Genomic DNA, 14685 nt, shown 5'->3' with positions numbered 1-14685 from the left:
ATCTGCAGGATATATCACTATGTATCTGTCAGGAGGTGGAGGAGCGATGCTCTGCAGAGAGGTTGGTGGTGTAATAATCTGCAGGATATATCACTATGTGTCTGTTAGGAGTTGGAGGAGCGATGCTCTGCAGAGAGGTCAGTGGTGTAATAATTTGCAGGATATATCACTATCTGTCAGGAGGTGGAGGAGCAATGCTCTGCAGAGAGGTCAATGGTGTAATAATCTGCAGGATATATCACTATGTATCTGTCAGGAGGTGGAGGACCGATGTTCTGCAGAGAGGTCAATGGTGTAATAATCTGCAGAATATATCACTATCTGTCAGGAGGTGGAGGAGTGATGTACTGCAGAGAGGTGAGTGGTGTAATAATCTGCAAGGTATATCACTATGTATCTGTCAGGAAGTGGAGTAGCGATGCTCTGCAGAGAGGTAAGTGGTGTAATAATCTGCAGGATATATCACTATGCATCTGTCAGGAGGTGGAGGAGCGATGCTCTGCAGAGAGGTCAGTGGTGTAATAATCTGCAGGATATATCACTATGTATCTGTCAGGATTTGGAGGAGCGATGCTCTGCAGAAAGGTTGGTGGTGTAATAATCTGCAGGATATATCACTATGTATCTGTCAGGAGGTGGAGGAGCGATGCTCTTAAGAGAGGTCAGTGGTGTAATAATCTGCAGGATATATCACTATGTATCTGTCAGGAGGTGGAGGAGCGATGCTCTGCAGAGAGGTCAGTGGTGTAACAATCTGCCGGATATATCACTATGTATCTGTCAGGAGGTGGAGGAGCGATGTTCTGCAGAGAGGTCAGTGGTGTAATAATCTGCAGGATATATCACTATGTATCTGTCAGGAGGTGTAGGAGCGATGTTCTGCAGAGGGGTCAGTGGTGTAATAATCTGCAGGATATATCACTATGTCTCTGTCAGGAGGTGGAGGAGCGATGCTCTGCAGAGAGGTCAGTCGTGTAATAATCTGCAGGATATAACACTATGTATCTGTGAGGAGGTGGAGAAGCGATGCTCTGCAGACAGGTCAGTGGTGTAGTAATCTGCAGGATATATCACTATGTATCTGTCAGGAGGTGGAGGAGCGATGTTCTGCAGAGGGGTTAGTGGTGTAATAATCTGCAGGATATATTACTATGTATCTGTCAGGAGGTGGAGGATCGATGTTCTGCAGAGGGGTCAGTGGTGTAATAATCTGCAGGATATATCACTATGTATCTGTCAGGAGGTGGAGGAGTGATGTACTGCAGAGAGGTGAGTGGTGTAATAATCTGCAAGGTATATCACTATGTATCTGTCAGGAGGTGGAGGAGCGATGTTCTGCAGAGAGGTCAGTGGTGTAATAATCTGCAGGATATATCACTATGTATCTGTCAGGAGGTGGAGGAGCGATGTTCTACAGAGAGGTCAGTGGTGTAATAATCTGCAGAATATATCACTATATGTCAGGAGGTGGAGGAGTGATGTACTGCAGAGAGGTGAGTGGTGTAATAATCTGCAAGGTATATCACTATGTATCTGTCAGGAAGTGGAGTAGCAATGCTCTGCAGATAGGTCAGTGGTGTAATAATCTGCAGGATATTTCACTATGCATCTGTCAGGAGGTGGAGGAGCGATGCTCTGCAGAGAGGTCAGTGGTGTAATAATCTGCAGGATATATCACTATGTATCTGTCAGGAGGTGGAGGAGCGATGCTCTGCAGAGAGGTTGGTGGTGTAATAATCTGCAGGATATATCACTATGTATCTGTCAGGAGGTGGAGGAGCGATGCTCTTCAGAGAGGTCAGTGGTGTAGTAATCTGCAGGATATATCACTATGTATCTGTCAGGAGGTGGAGGAGCGATGTTCTGCAGAGGGGTCAGTGGTGTAATAATCTGCAGGATATATTACTATGTATCTGTCAGGAGGTGGAGGATCGATGTTCTGCAGAGAGATCAGTGGTGTAATAATCTGCAGGATATATCACTGTGTATCTGTTAGGAGATGGAGTAGCGATGTTTTGCAGAGAGGTCAGTGGTGTAATAATCTGCAGGATATATCAATATGTATCTCTCAGGAGGTGGAGGAGCGATGCTCTGCAGAGAGGTCAGTGGTGTAATAATATACAGGATATACAGTATCACTATGTATCTGTCCGGAGGTGGAGGACCAATGTTCTGCAGATAGGTCAGTGGTGTAATAATATGCAGGATATATCACTATATATCTGTCAGTAGGTGTAGGAGCGATGTTCTGCAGAAGGGTCAGTGGTGTAATAATCTGCAGGATATATCACTATATATTTGTCAGGAGGTGTAGGAGCGATGTTCTGCAGAGGGGTCAGTGGTGTAATAATCTGCAGGATATATCACTATGTCTTTGTCAGGAGGTGGAGGATCGATGTTCTGCAGAGAGATCAGTGGTGTAATAATCTGCAGGATATATCACTGTGTATCTGTCAGGAGGTGGAGGATCGATGTTCTGCAGAGAGGTCAGTGGTGTAATAATCTGCAGGATATATCACTATATATCTGTCAGGAGGTGGACGAGCGATATTCTGCAGAGAGGTCAGTGGTGTAATAATCTGCAGGATATATCACTGTGTATCTGTCAGGAGGTGGAGGAGCGATGTTCCGCAGAGGGGTCAGTGGTGTAATAATCTGCAGGATATATCACTATGTATCTGTCAGGAGGTGGAGGAGCGATGTTCTGTAGAGAGGTCAGTGGTGTAATAATCTGCAGGATATATCACTATGTATCTGTCAGGAGGTGGAGGAGCGATGTTCTGCAGAGAGGTCAGTGGTGTAATAATCTGCTGGATATATCGCTATGTATCTGTCAGGAGGTGGAGGAGCGATGTTCTGCAGAGAGGTCAGTGGTGTAATAATCTGCAGGATACATCACTGTGTATCTGTCAGAAGGTGGAGGAGCGATGTTCTGCAGAGGTGTAATAATCTGCAGGATATATCACTATGTATCTGTCAGGAGATGGAGGAGCGATGTTCTGCAGAGAGGTCAGTGGAGTAGTAATCTGTAGGATATATCACTATGTATGTGTCAGGAGGTGGACGAGCGATGTTCTGCAGAGAGGTCAGTGGTGTAATAATCTGCAGGACATACCACTGTGTATCTGTCAGGAGGTGTAGGAGCGATGTTCTGCAGAGAGGTCAGTGGTGTAATAATCTGCAGGATATATCACTATGTATCTGTCAGGAGGTGGAGGAGCGATGTTCTGCAGAGAGGTCAGTGGTGTAATAATCTGCAGGATATATCACTATGTATCTGCCAGGAGGTGGAGGAGTGATGTTCTGCAGAGAGATCAGTGGTGTAATAATCTGCAGGATATATCACTATGTATCTGTCAGGAGGTGGAGGAGCGATGTTCTGCAGAGGGGTCAGTGGTGTAATAATCTGTAGGATGTATAACTATGTACAGTCATGGCCAAAAGTTTTGAGAATGACACAAATATTATATTTTCACATGATCTGCTGCCCTCTGGCTTTTATGTGTTTGTCAGATTTTTTATCACATACAGAAATATAATTGCAATCATATTATGAGTAACAAAAGTTTATATTGACAGTTAGAATGAGTTAATGCAGCAAGTCAATATTTGCAGTGTTGACCCTTCTTCTTCAGGACCTCAGCAGTTTTCCCTGGCATGCTCTCAATCAACTTCTGGATCAAATCCTGACTGATAGCAGTCCATTCTTGCAAAATCAATGCTTTTATTTCGTCTGAAGGTTTTTGTTTGTCCACCCGTCTCTTGATGATTGACCAAAAGTTCTCAATGGGATTAAGATCTGGGGAGTTTCCAGGCCATGGTCCCAAAATCTCTATGTTTTGTTCCCTGAGCCATTTAGTTATCACCTTTGCTTTATGGCAAGGTGCTCCATCATGTTGAAAAAGGCATTGTTGATCGCCAAACTGCTCTTGGACGGTTGGGAGAAGTTGCTCTTGGAGGACATTCTGGTACCATTCTTTATTCATGGCTGTGTTCTTAGGCAAGACTGAGAGCGAGCCCATTCCCTTGGCTGAGAAGCCACCCCACACATGAATGGTTTCAGGATGCTTGACAGTTGGCATGAGACAAGACTGGTGGTAGCGCTCACCTGGTCTTCTCCGAATAAGCCGTTTTCCAGATGTCCCAAACAATCGAAAAGGGGATTCATCAGAGAAAATGACTTTACCCCAGTCCTCAGCAGTCCACTCCCTGTACCTCTTGCAGAATATCAGTCTGTCCATGATGTTTTTCCTGGAGAGAAGTGGCTTCTTTGCTGCCCTCCTTGAGACCAGGCCTTGCTCCAAGAGTCTCCACCTCACAGTGCGTGCAGATCCACTCACACCTGCCTGCTGCCATTCCTGAGCAAGCTCTGCACTGCTGGTAGCCCGATCCCGCAGCTGAAATACTTTTAAGAGACGGTCCTGGCGCTTGCTAGTCTTTCTTGGGCGCCCTGGAGCCTTTTTGGCAACAAGGGAACCTCTCTCCTTGAAGTTCTTGATGATGCGATAGATTGTTGACTGAGGTGCAATCTTTCTAGCTGCGATACTCTTCCCTGTTAGGCCATTTTTGTGCAGTGCAATGATGACTGCACGTGTTTCTTTAGAGATAACCATGGTTAACAGAAGAACAGAAGAGAAACAATGATGCCAAGCACCAGCCTCCTTTTAAAGTGTCCAGTGGTGTCATTCTTACTTAATCATGACAGATTGATCTCCAGCCCTGTCCTCATCAACACCCACACCTGTGTTAATGGAGCAATCACTGAAACGATGTTAGCTGGTCCTTTTAAGGCAGGGCTGCAATGATGTTGAAATGTGTTTTGGGGGATAAAGTTAATTTTCTAGGCAAATATTGACTTTGCAAGTAGTTGCTGTTAAGCTGATCACTCTTTATAACATTCTGGAGTATATGCAAATTTCCATTAGAAAAAGTGAAGCAGTAGACTTTGTAAAAATTAATATTTGTGTCATTCTCTAAACTTTTGGCCATGACTGTATAATCTGTCAGGAGGTGGAGGAGCGATGCTCTGCAGAGAGGTCAGTGGTGTAATAATCTGCAGGATATATCACTATGTATCTGTCAGGAGGTGGAGGAGCGATGTTCTGCAGAGGTTAGTGGTGTAATAATCTGCAGGATATATCACTGTATCTGTCAGGAGGTGGAGGAGCGATGTTCTGCAGAGAGGTCAGTGGTGTAATAATCTGCAGGATATATCACTATGTATCTGTCAGGAGGTGGAGGAGCGATGTTCTGCAGAGGGGTCAGTGGTGTAATAATCTGCAGGATATATCACTGTGTATCTGTCAGGAGGCGGAGGAGCGATGTTCTGCAGAGAGGTCAGTGGTGTAATAATCTGCAGGATATATCACTATGTATCTGTCAGGAGGTGGAGGAGTGATGTTCTACAGAGAGGTCAGTGGTGTAATAATCTGCAGTATATATATCACTGTGTATCTGTCAGGAGGTGGAGGAGCAATGTTCCGCAGAGAGGTCAGTGGTGTAATAATCTGCTAGATATATCACTATGTTTCTGTCAGGAGGTGGAGGAGTGATGTTCTGCAGAGAGGTCAGTGGTGTAATAATCTGCAGGATATATCACTGTGTATCTGTCAGGAGGTGGAGGAGCGATGTTCCGCAGAGAGGTCAGTGGTGTAATATTCTGCAGTATATATCACTGTGTATCTGTCAGAAGGTGGAGGAGCGATGTTCTGCAGAGAGGTCAGTGGTGTAATAATCTGCAGGATACATCACTGTGTATCTGTCAGGAGGAGGAGGAGCGATGTTGTGCAGGGAGGTCAGTGGTGTAATAATCTGCAGGATATCTCACTATGTATCTGTCAGGAGGTAGAGGAGCGATGTTCTGCAGAGAGGTCAGTGGTGTAATATTCTGCAGGATATATCACTATGTATCTGTCAGGAGGTGGAGGAGCGATGTTCTGCAGAGAGGTCAGTGGTGTAATAATATGCAGGGTATATCACTATGTATCTGTCAGGAGGTGGAGGAGCGATGTTCTGCAGAGAGGTCAGTGGTGTGATAATCTGCAGGATATATCACTATATCTGTCAGGAGGTGTAGGAGCGATGTTCTGCAGAGGGGTCAGTGGTGTAATAATCTGCAGGATATATCACTATGTATCTGTCAGGAAGTGTAGGAGCGATGTTCTGCAGAGGGGTCAGTGGTGTAATAATCTGCAGGATATATCACTATGTATCTGTCAGGAGGTGGAGGAGCGATGTTCTGCAGAGAGGTCAGTGGTGTAAAAATATGCAGGATATATCACTATGTATCTGTCAGGAGGTGGAGGAGCGATGCTATGCAGAGTGGTCAGTGGTGTAATAATCTGCAGGATATATCTTTATCTGTCAGGAGGTGGAGGAGTGATGTACTGCAGAGAGGTCAGTGGTGTAATAATCTGCAGGATATATCACTATGTATCTGTCAGGAGGTGGAGGAGCGATGCTCTGCAGAGAGGTTGGTGGTGTAATAATCTGCAGGATATATCACTATGTGTCTGTCAGGAGGTGGAGGAGCGATGCTCTGCAGAGAGGTCAGTGGTGTAATAATTTGCAGGATATATCACTATCTGTCAGGAGGTGGAGGAGCAATGCTCTGCAGAGAGGTCAATGGTGTAATAATCTGCAGGATATATCACTATGTATCTGTCAGGAGGTGGAGGACCGATGTTCTGCAGAGAGGTCAATGGTGTAATAATCTGCAGAATATATCACTATCTGTCAGGAGGTGGAGGAGTGATGTACTGCAGAGAGGTGAGTGGTGTAATAATCTGCAAGGTATATCACTATGTATCTGTCAGGAAGTGGAGTAGCGATGCTCTGCAGAGAGGTAAGTGGTGTAATAATCTGCAGGATATATCACTATGCATCTGTCAGGAGGTGGAGGAGCGATGCTCTGCAGAGAGGTCAGTGGTGTAATAATCTGCAGGATATATCACTATGTATCTGTCAGGATTTGGAGGAGCGATGCTCTGCAGAAAGGTTGGTGGTGTAATAATCTGCAGGATATATCACTATGTATCTGTCAGGAGGTGGAGGAGCGATGCTCTTAAGAGAGGTCAGTGGTGTAATAATCTGCAGGATATATCACTATGTATCTGTCAGGAGGTGGAGGAGCGATGCTCTGCAGAGAGGTCAGTGGTGTAACAATATGCCGGATATATCACTATGTATCTGTCAGGAGGTGGAGGAGCGATGTTCTGCAGAGAGGTCAGTGGTGTAATAATCTGCAGGATATATCACTATGTATCTGTCAGGAGGTGTAGGAGCGATGTTCTGCAGAGGGGTCAGTGGTGTAATAATCTGCAGGATATATCACTATGTCTCTGTCAGGAGGTGGAGGAGCGATGCTCTGCAGAGAGGTCAGTCGTGTAATAATCTGCAGGATATAACACTATGTATCTGTGAGGAGGTGGAGAAGCGATGCTCTGCAGACAGGTCAGTGGTGTAGTAATCTGCAGGATATATCACTATGTATCTGTCAGGAGGTGGAGGAGCGATGTTCTGCAGAGGGGTTAGTGGTGTAATAATCTGCAGGATATATTACTATGTATCTGTCAGGAGGTGGAGGATCGATGTTCTGCAGAGGGGTCAGTGGTGTAATAATCTGCAGGATATATCACTATGTATCTGTCAGGAGGTGGAGGAGTGATGTACTGCAGAGAGGTGAGTGGTGTAATAATCTGCAAGGTATATCACTATGTATCTGTCAGGAGGTGGAGGAGCGATGTTCTGCAGAGAGGTCAGTGGTGTAATAATCTGCAGGATATATCACTATGTATCTGTCAGGAGGTGGAGGAGCGATGTTCTACAGAGAGGTCAGTGGTGTAATAATCTGCAGAATATATCACTATATGTCAGGAGGTGGAGGAGTGATGTACTGCAGAGAGGTGAGTGGTGTAATAATCTGCAAGGTATATCACTATGTATCTGTCAGGAAGTGGAGTAGCAATGCTCTGCAGATAGGTCAGTGGTGTAATAATCTGCAGGATATTTCACTATGCATCTGTCAGGAGGTGGAGGAGCGATGCTCTGCAGAGAGGTCAGTGGTGTAATAATCTGCAGGATATATCACTATGTATCTGTCAGGAGGTGGAGGAGCGATGCTCTGCAGAGAGGTTGGTGGTGTAATAATCTGCAGGATATATCACTATGTATCTGTCAGGAGGTGGAGGAGCGATGCTCTTCAGAGAGGTCAGTGGTGTAGTAATCTGCAGGATATATCACTATGTATCTGTCAGGAGGTGGAGGAGCGATGTTCTGCAGAGGGGTCAGTGGTGTAATAATCTGCAGGATATATTACTATGTATCTGTCAGGAGGTGGAGGATCGATGTTCTGCAGAGAGATCAGTGGTGTAATAATCTGCAGGATATATCACTGTGTATCTGTTAGGAGATGGAGTAGCGATGTTTTGCAGAGAGGTCAGTGGTGTAATAATCTGCAGGATATATCAATATGTATCTCTCAGGAGGTGGAGGAGCGATGCTCTGCAGAGAGGTCAGTGGTGTAATAATATGCAGGATATACAGTATCACTATGTATCTGTCCGGAGGTGGAGGACCAATGTTCTGCAGATAGGTCAGTGGTGTAATAATATGCAGGATATATCACTATATATCTGTCAGTAGGTGTAGGAGCGATGTTCTGCAGAAGGGTCAGTGGTGTAATAATCTGCAGGATATATCACTATATATTTGTCAGGAGGTGTAGGAGCGATGTTCTGCAGAGGGGTCAGTGGTGTAATAATCTGCAGGATATATCACTATGTCTTTGTCAGGAGGTGGAGGATCGATGTTCTGCAGAGAGATCAGTGGTGTAATAATCTGCAGGATATATCACTGTGTATCTGTCAGGAGGTGGAGGATCGATGTTCTGCAGAGAGGTCAGTGGTGTAATAATCTGCAGGATATATCACTATATATCTGTCAGGAGGTGGACGAGCGATATTCTGCAGAGAGGTCAGTGGTGTAATAATCTGCAGGATATATCACTGTGTATCTGTCAGGAGGTGGAGGAGCGATGTTCCGCAGAGGGGTCAGTGGTGTAATAATCTGCAGGATATATCACTATGTATCTGTCAGGAGGTGGAGGAGCGATGTTCTGTAGAGAGGTCAGTGGTGTAATAATCTGCAGGATATATCACTATGTATCTGTCAGGAGGTGGAGGAGCGATGTTCTGCAGAGAGGTCAGTGGTGTAATAATCTGCTGGATATATCGCTATGTATCTGTCAGGAGGTGGAGGAGCGATGTTCTGCAGAGAGGTCAGTGGTGTAATAATCTGCAGGATACATCACTGTGTATCTGTCAGAAGGTGGAGGAGCGATGTTCTGCAGAGGTGTAATAATCTGCAGGATATATCACTATGTATCTGTCAGGAGATGGAGGAGCGATGTTCTGCAGAGAGGTCAGTGGAGTAGTAATCTGTAGGATATATCACTATGTATGTGTCAGGAGGTGGACGAGCGATGTTCTGCAGAGAGGTCAGTGGTGTAATAATCTGTAGGATATATCACTATGTATCTGTCAGGAGGTGGGGGAGCGATGTTCTGCAGAGAGGTCAGTGGTGTAATAATCTGCAGGATATACCACTGTGCATCTGTCAGGAGGTGGAGGAGCGATGTTCTGCAGAGAGGTCAGTGGTGTAATAATCTGCAGGACATACCACTGTGTATCTGTCAGGAGGTGTAGGAGCGATGTTCTGCAGAGAGGTCAGTGGTGTAATAATCTGCAGGATATATCACTATGTATCTGTCAGGAGGTGGAGGAGCGATGTTCTGCAGAGAGGTCAGTGGTGTAATAATCTGCAGGATATATCACTATGTATCTGCCAGGAGGTGGAGGAGTGATGTTCTGCAGAGAGATCAGTGGTGTAATAATCTGCAGGATATATCACTATGTATCTGTCAGGAGGTGGAGGAGCGATGTTCTGCAGAGGGGTCAGTGGTGTAATAATCTGTAGGATGTATAACTATGTACAGTCATGGCCAAAAGTTTTGAGAATGACACAAATATTATATTTTCACATGATCTGCTGCCCTCTGGCTTTTATGTGTTTGTCAGATTTTTTATCACATACAGAAATATAATTGCAATCATATTATGAGTAACAAAAGTTTATATTGACAGTTAGAATGAGTTAATGCAGCAAGTCAATATTTGCAGTGTTGACCCTTCTTCTTCAGGACCTCAGCAGTTTTCCCTGGCATGCTCTCAATCAACTTCTGGATCAAATCCTGACTGATAGCAGTCCATTCTTGCAAAATCAATGCTTTTATTTCGTCTGAAGGTTTTTGTTTGTCCACCCGTCTCTTGATGATTGACCAAAAGTTCTCAATGGGATTAAGATCTGGGGAGTTTCCAGGCCATGGTCCAAAAATCTCTATGTTTTGTTCCCTGAGCCATTTAGTTATCACCTTTGCTTTATGGCAAGGTGCTCCATCATGTTGAAAAAGGCATTGTTGATCGCCAAACTGCTCTTGGACGGTTGGGAGAAGTTGCTCTTGGAGGACATTCTGGTACCATTCTTTATTCATGGCTGTGTTCTTAGGCAAGACTGAGAGCGAGCCCATTCCCTTGGCTGAGAAGCCACCCCACACATGAATGGTTTCAGGATGCTTGACAGTTGGCATGAGACAAGACTGGTGGTAGCGCTCACCTGGTCTTCTCCGAATAAGCCGTTTTCCAGATGTCCCAAACAATCGAAAAGGGGATTCATCAGAGAAAATGACTTTACCCCAGTCCTCAGCAGTCCACTCCCTGTACCTCTTGCAGAATATCAGTCTGTCCATGATGTTTTTCCTGGAGAGAAGTGGCTTCTTTGCTGCCCTCCTTGAGACCAGGCCTTGCTCCAAGAGTCTCCACCTCACAGTGCGTGCAGATCCACTCACACCTGCCTGCTGCCATTCCTGAGCAAGCTCTGCACTGCTGGTAGCCCGATCCCGCAGCTGAAATACTTTTAAGAGACGGTCCTGGCGCTTGCTAGTCTTTCTTGGGCGCCCTGGAGCCTTTTTGGCAACAAGGGAACCTCTCTCCTTGAAGTTCTTGATGATGCGATAGATTGTTGACTGAGGTGCAATCTTTCTAGCTGCGATACTCTTCCCTGTTAGGCCATTTTTGTGCAGTGCAATGATGACTGCACGTGTTTCTTTAGAGATAACCATGGTTAACAGAAGAACAGAAGAGAAACAATGATGCCAAGCACCAGCCTCCTTTTAAAGTGTCCAGTGGTGTCATTCTTACTTAATCATGACAGATTGATCTCCAGCCCTGTCCTCATCAACACCCACACCTGTGTTAATGGAGCAATCACTGAAACGATGTTAGCTGGTCCTTTTAAGGCAGGGCTGCAATGATGTTGAAATGTGTTTTGGGGGATAAAGTTAATTTTCTAGGCAAATATTGACTTTGCAAGTAGTTGCTGTTAAGCTGATCACTCTTTATAACATTCTGGAGTATATGCAAATTTCCATTAGAAAAAGTGAAGCAGTAGACTTTGTAAAAATTAATATTTGTGTCATTCTCTAAACTTTTGGCCATGACTGTATAATCTGTCAGGAGGTGGAGGAGCGATGCTCTGCAGAGAGGTCAGTGGTGTAATAATCTGCAGGATATATCACTATGTATCTGTCAGGAGGTGGAGGAGCGATGTTCTGCAGAGGTTAGTGGTGTAATAATCTGCAGGATATATCACTGTATCTGTCAGGAGGTGGAGGAGCGATGTTCTGCAGAGAGGTCAGTGGTGTAATAATCTGCAGGATATATCACTATGTATCTGTCAGGAGGTGGAGGAGCGATGTTCTGCAGAGGGGTCAGTGGTGTAATAATCTGCAGGATATATCACTATGTATCTGTCAGGAGGTGGAGGAGCGATGTTCTGCAGAGGTCAGTGGTGTAAAAATCTGCAGGATATATCACTATGTATCTGTCAGGATGTGGAGGAGCGATGTTCTGCAGAGAGGTCTGTGGTGTAATAATTTGCAGGATAGATCACTATTTATCTGTCAGGAGGTGGAGGAGCGATGTTCTGCAGAGGGGTCAGTGGTGTAATAATCTGCAGGATATATCACTATGTATCTGTCAGGAGGTGGAGGAGCAATGTTCCGCAGAGGTCAGTGGTGTAATAATCTGCAGGATATATCACTATGTATCTGTCAGGAGGTGGAGGAGCGATGTTCTGCAGAGGTCAGTGGTGTAAAAATCTGCAGGATATATCACTATGTATCTGTCAGGATGTGGAGGAGCGATGTTCTGCAGAGAGGTCTGTGGTATAATAATCTGCAGGATATATCACTATGTATCTGTCAGGAGGTGGAGTAGTGATGTTCTGCAGAGAGGTCAGTGGTGTAATAATCTGCAGGATATATCACTGTGTCTGTCAGGAGGTGGAGGAGTGATGTTCTGCAGAGAGGTCAGTGGTGTAATAATTTGCAGGATATATCACTATTTATCTGTCAGGAGGTGGAGGAGCGATGTTCTGCAGAGGGGTCAGTGGTGTAATAATCTGCAGGATATATCACTATGTATCTGTCAGGAGGTGGAGGAGCGATGTTCTGCAGATAGGTCAGTGGTGTAATAATTTGCAGGATATATCACTATGTATCTGTCAGGAGGTGGAGGAGCGATGTTCTGCAGAGAGGTCAGTGGTGTAATAATTTGCAGGATATATCACTATTTATCTGTGAGGAGGTGGAGGAGCGATGTTCTGCAGAGAGGTCAGTGGTATGATAGTCTGCAGGGTCGGAGTCGCTGTCAGTAACAAGCCGCCCATTGTGCTGCCGGATGTGATGATCTCATGTGTCTGGGGACAGAACAGGTTTTCACTGTCGATCAATCACAGCTTTTTAGGAGATTAGGGCTGTGATGTTGTCCGCTCCTCCTCACTAATGTAACCACAGGCATGCTTGGGTTTGTAGTTCCACCCTCGTGACTCTTTTCTTCTACAGGCAAAGTTTCGGTCGGTGAAAGTGATCAGCGAGTTCTTCCTGGATATTAAAGAAGATGGAGTCCTATTTACCGATGGTGCAAAACACAGGACGGAGGTAACTGAGGGGGGGCAGGCTGAAGCTCCAGGCCAGTAAGACCCCAAATATCACTTTATTAGTGGTTATCTCCACTTCAAAAATTACCCATAATACATGCAGTCACCACTAGGGGGAGCTCCCTGTATACAGAGATACATGATAAGATGCTCTCTGCAGCCACCACTAGGGGGAGCTCACTGTATACAGAGATTCTGTATGTAGCCACCACTAGGGGGAGCTCCGTGTATACAAAGAGACATAACAGAAGATTCTGTTTGTAGCCACTACAGACAGAATCTTAATCATATATCTCTATGCTAGCTCCCGCTAGTGGTGGCTACATACAGAATCTCTGTATACAGTGAGCTCCCCTTAGTGGTGGCTGCAGAGAGCATCTTATCCTATATCTCTGTATACTGGGAGCTCCCCCTAGTGGTGGCTACAGGCAGAATCTTATCATGTATCTGTGTATACAGTGAGCTCCCCTAAGTGGTTGCTGCAGAGCATCTTAACATGTATGTCTGTATACAGGAAGCTCCCCCTAGTGGTGAATGCAGACAGGATCTTATGTATCTCTGTATACAGGGAGCTCCCCCTAGGGGTGGCCACAGACAATCTTATGTACCTGCACAGATATACTGCATTGTAGATGTACCGTAACTGGTGACCTCTTTTCAGAGCATCTTGGAATTGCTGCAGCCTGTTCTCCTCCCTCTGTCCCTGTGGATCCTCATTGGAAGTGTTATCGGGGGTCTCCTGCTCCTGGCGCTGATCATCTTTATCCTCTGGAAGGTAAAAAAATCCTTTTCCATTGTAGATAATGGATGTCCAGATCACTGGATCAGCAGCACCATGTAGTGGTGAGTGATAGGCTTCATGATATCACCATCAAGTGGCTGGTGTGTGACAGTTTACACTGTTTGCCAGTGGTTATTGCTGATGGGCCATCTAGTGGTCAGGTCCAGTACTGCACCATTACTTTTTTTTTTCCTTTTTCTCCTGTAGTTGGGATTTTTCTCCAGAAAGATGCAGGGTGAGAAGGAAGAAGAAGCTGCCGCTAAGGAAGAGCAATGATCTGCAGCCGCCACGCGGCAGAGGAACGGATTTATCCACCATTTTCTGTTGTCAGAGACATTGATACCTGATGTTTGCAGGCAGGACTCTGATGATAATGGCTCTGAACATTCCCCGTGCACAAGGCACTGTACGAACAGTGATGAGACTATGTGGAGCCATCCGCCGACCAGTGAACGACTCAGGATTATAAAGGGGGGACCCCGGGGGGCGGGCATTTTATACAAAAACTGAAAGATCTAATTATGGGAAGGAAATAACTTGCTCCGCTGAGGGTTGTAGTGTGAGCACAGAGACAAATGTGCTTCCCCAGTTTTCTTTTTGCAGAAAGCATATAAAAACACAGTTAATAGCTGGAGACCATCAGCAAGCAGGTTAGTTGCTATTTTTGCACCTTCTTGTGCTTTGTGCCCGTTAGCACCAGGACCTGAACATACATCACTAAGGTGGCAACTGCTGGAAGTGATGAGATCAGGCAACTTGTTGATGGTTTCCACCCACACCTGAACTGGAGATACACATGTAATAAAGGTGTACATTTCCTACCGCTCGTGCGCTCTAGTGCATGGATAAGA

At 45.4% G+C, this 14685-nt stretch overlaps 1 protein-coding gene across 1 annotated transcript in view; it reads left to right on the top strand.

Annotated features, from left to right (window-relative positions):
* ITGA10 (integrin subunit alpha 10) overlaps positions 1-14658 on the top strand; it is an 88600-nt gene extending 73942 nt beyond the window's left edge. The window contains exons 28-30 of the mRNA XM_073566951.1: positions 12959-13054; positions 13715-13828; positions 14042-14658. Of these exons, the coding sequence (XP_073423052.1) occupies positions 12959-13054; positions 13715-13828; positions 14042-14110 (279 nt within the window). The 3' untranslated portion in view covers positions 14111-14658. The remainder of the gene's footprint in view (positions 1-12958; positions 13055-13714; positions 13829-14041) is intronic.
* Positions 14659-14685: the final 27 nt, after the last annotated feature.

Source organism: Dendrobates tinctorius, unplaced genomic scaffold (genome assembly GCF_039654945.1).
Source record: "Dendrobates tinctorius isolate UK_male_01 unplaced genomic scaffold, ASM3965494v1 ptg000019l, whole genome shotgun sequence".
Classification (NCBI taxonomy): Eukaryota; Metazoa; Chordata; class Amphibia; order Anura; family Dendrobatidae; genus Dendrobates; species Dendrobates tinctorius.
The sequence above is the reverse complement of the archived record's forward strand: the minus strand, read 5'-3'. Positions and strand labels throughout refer to the sequence as shown.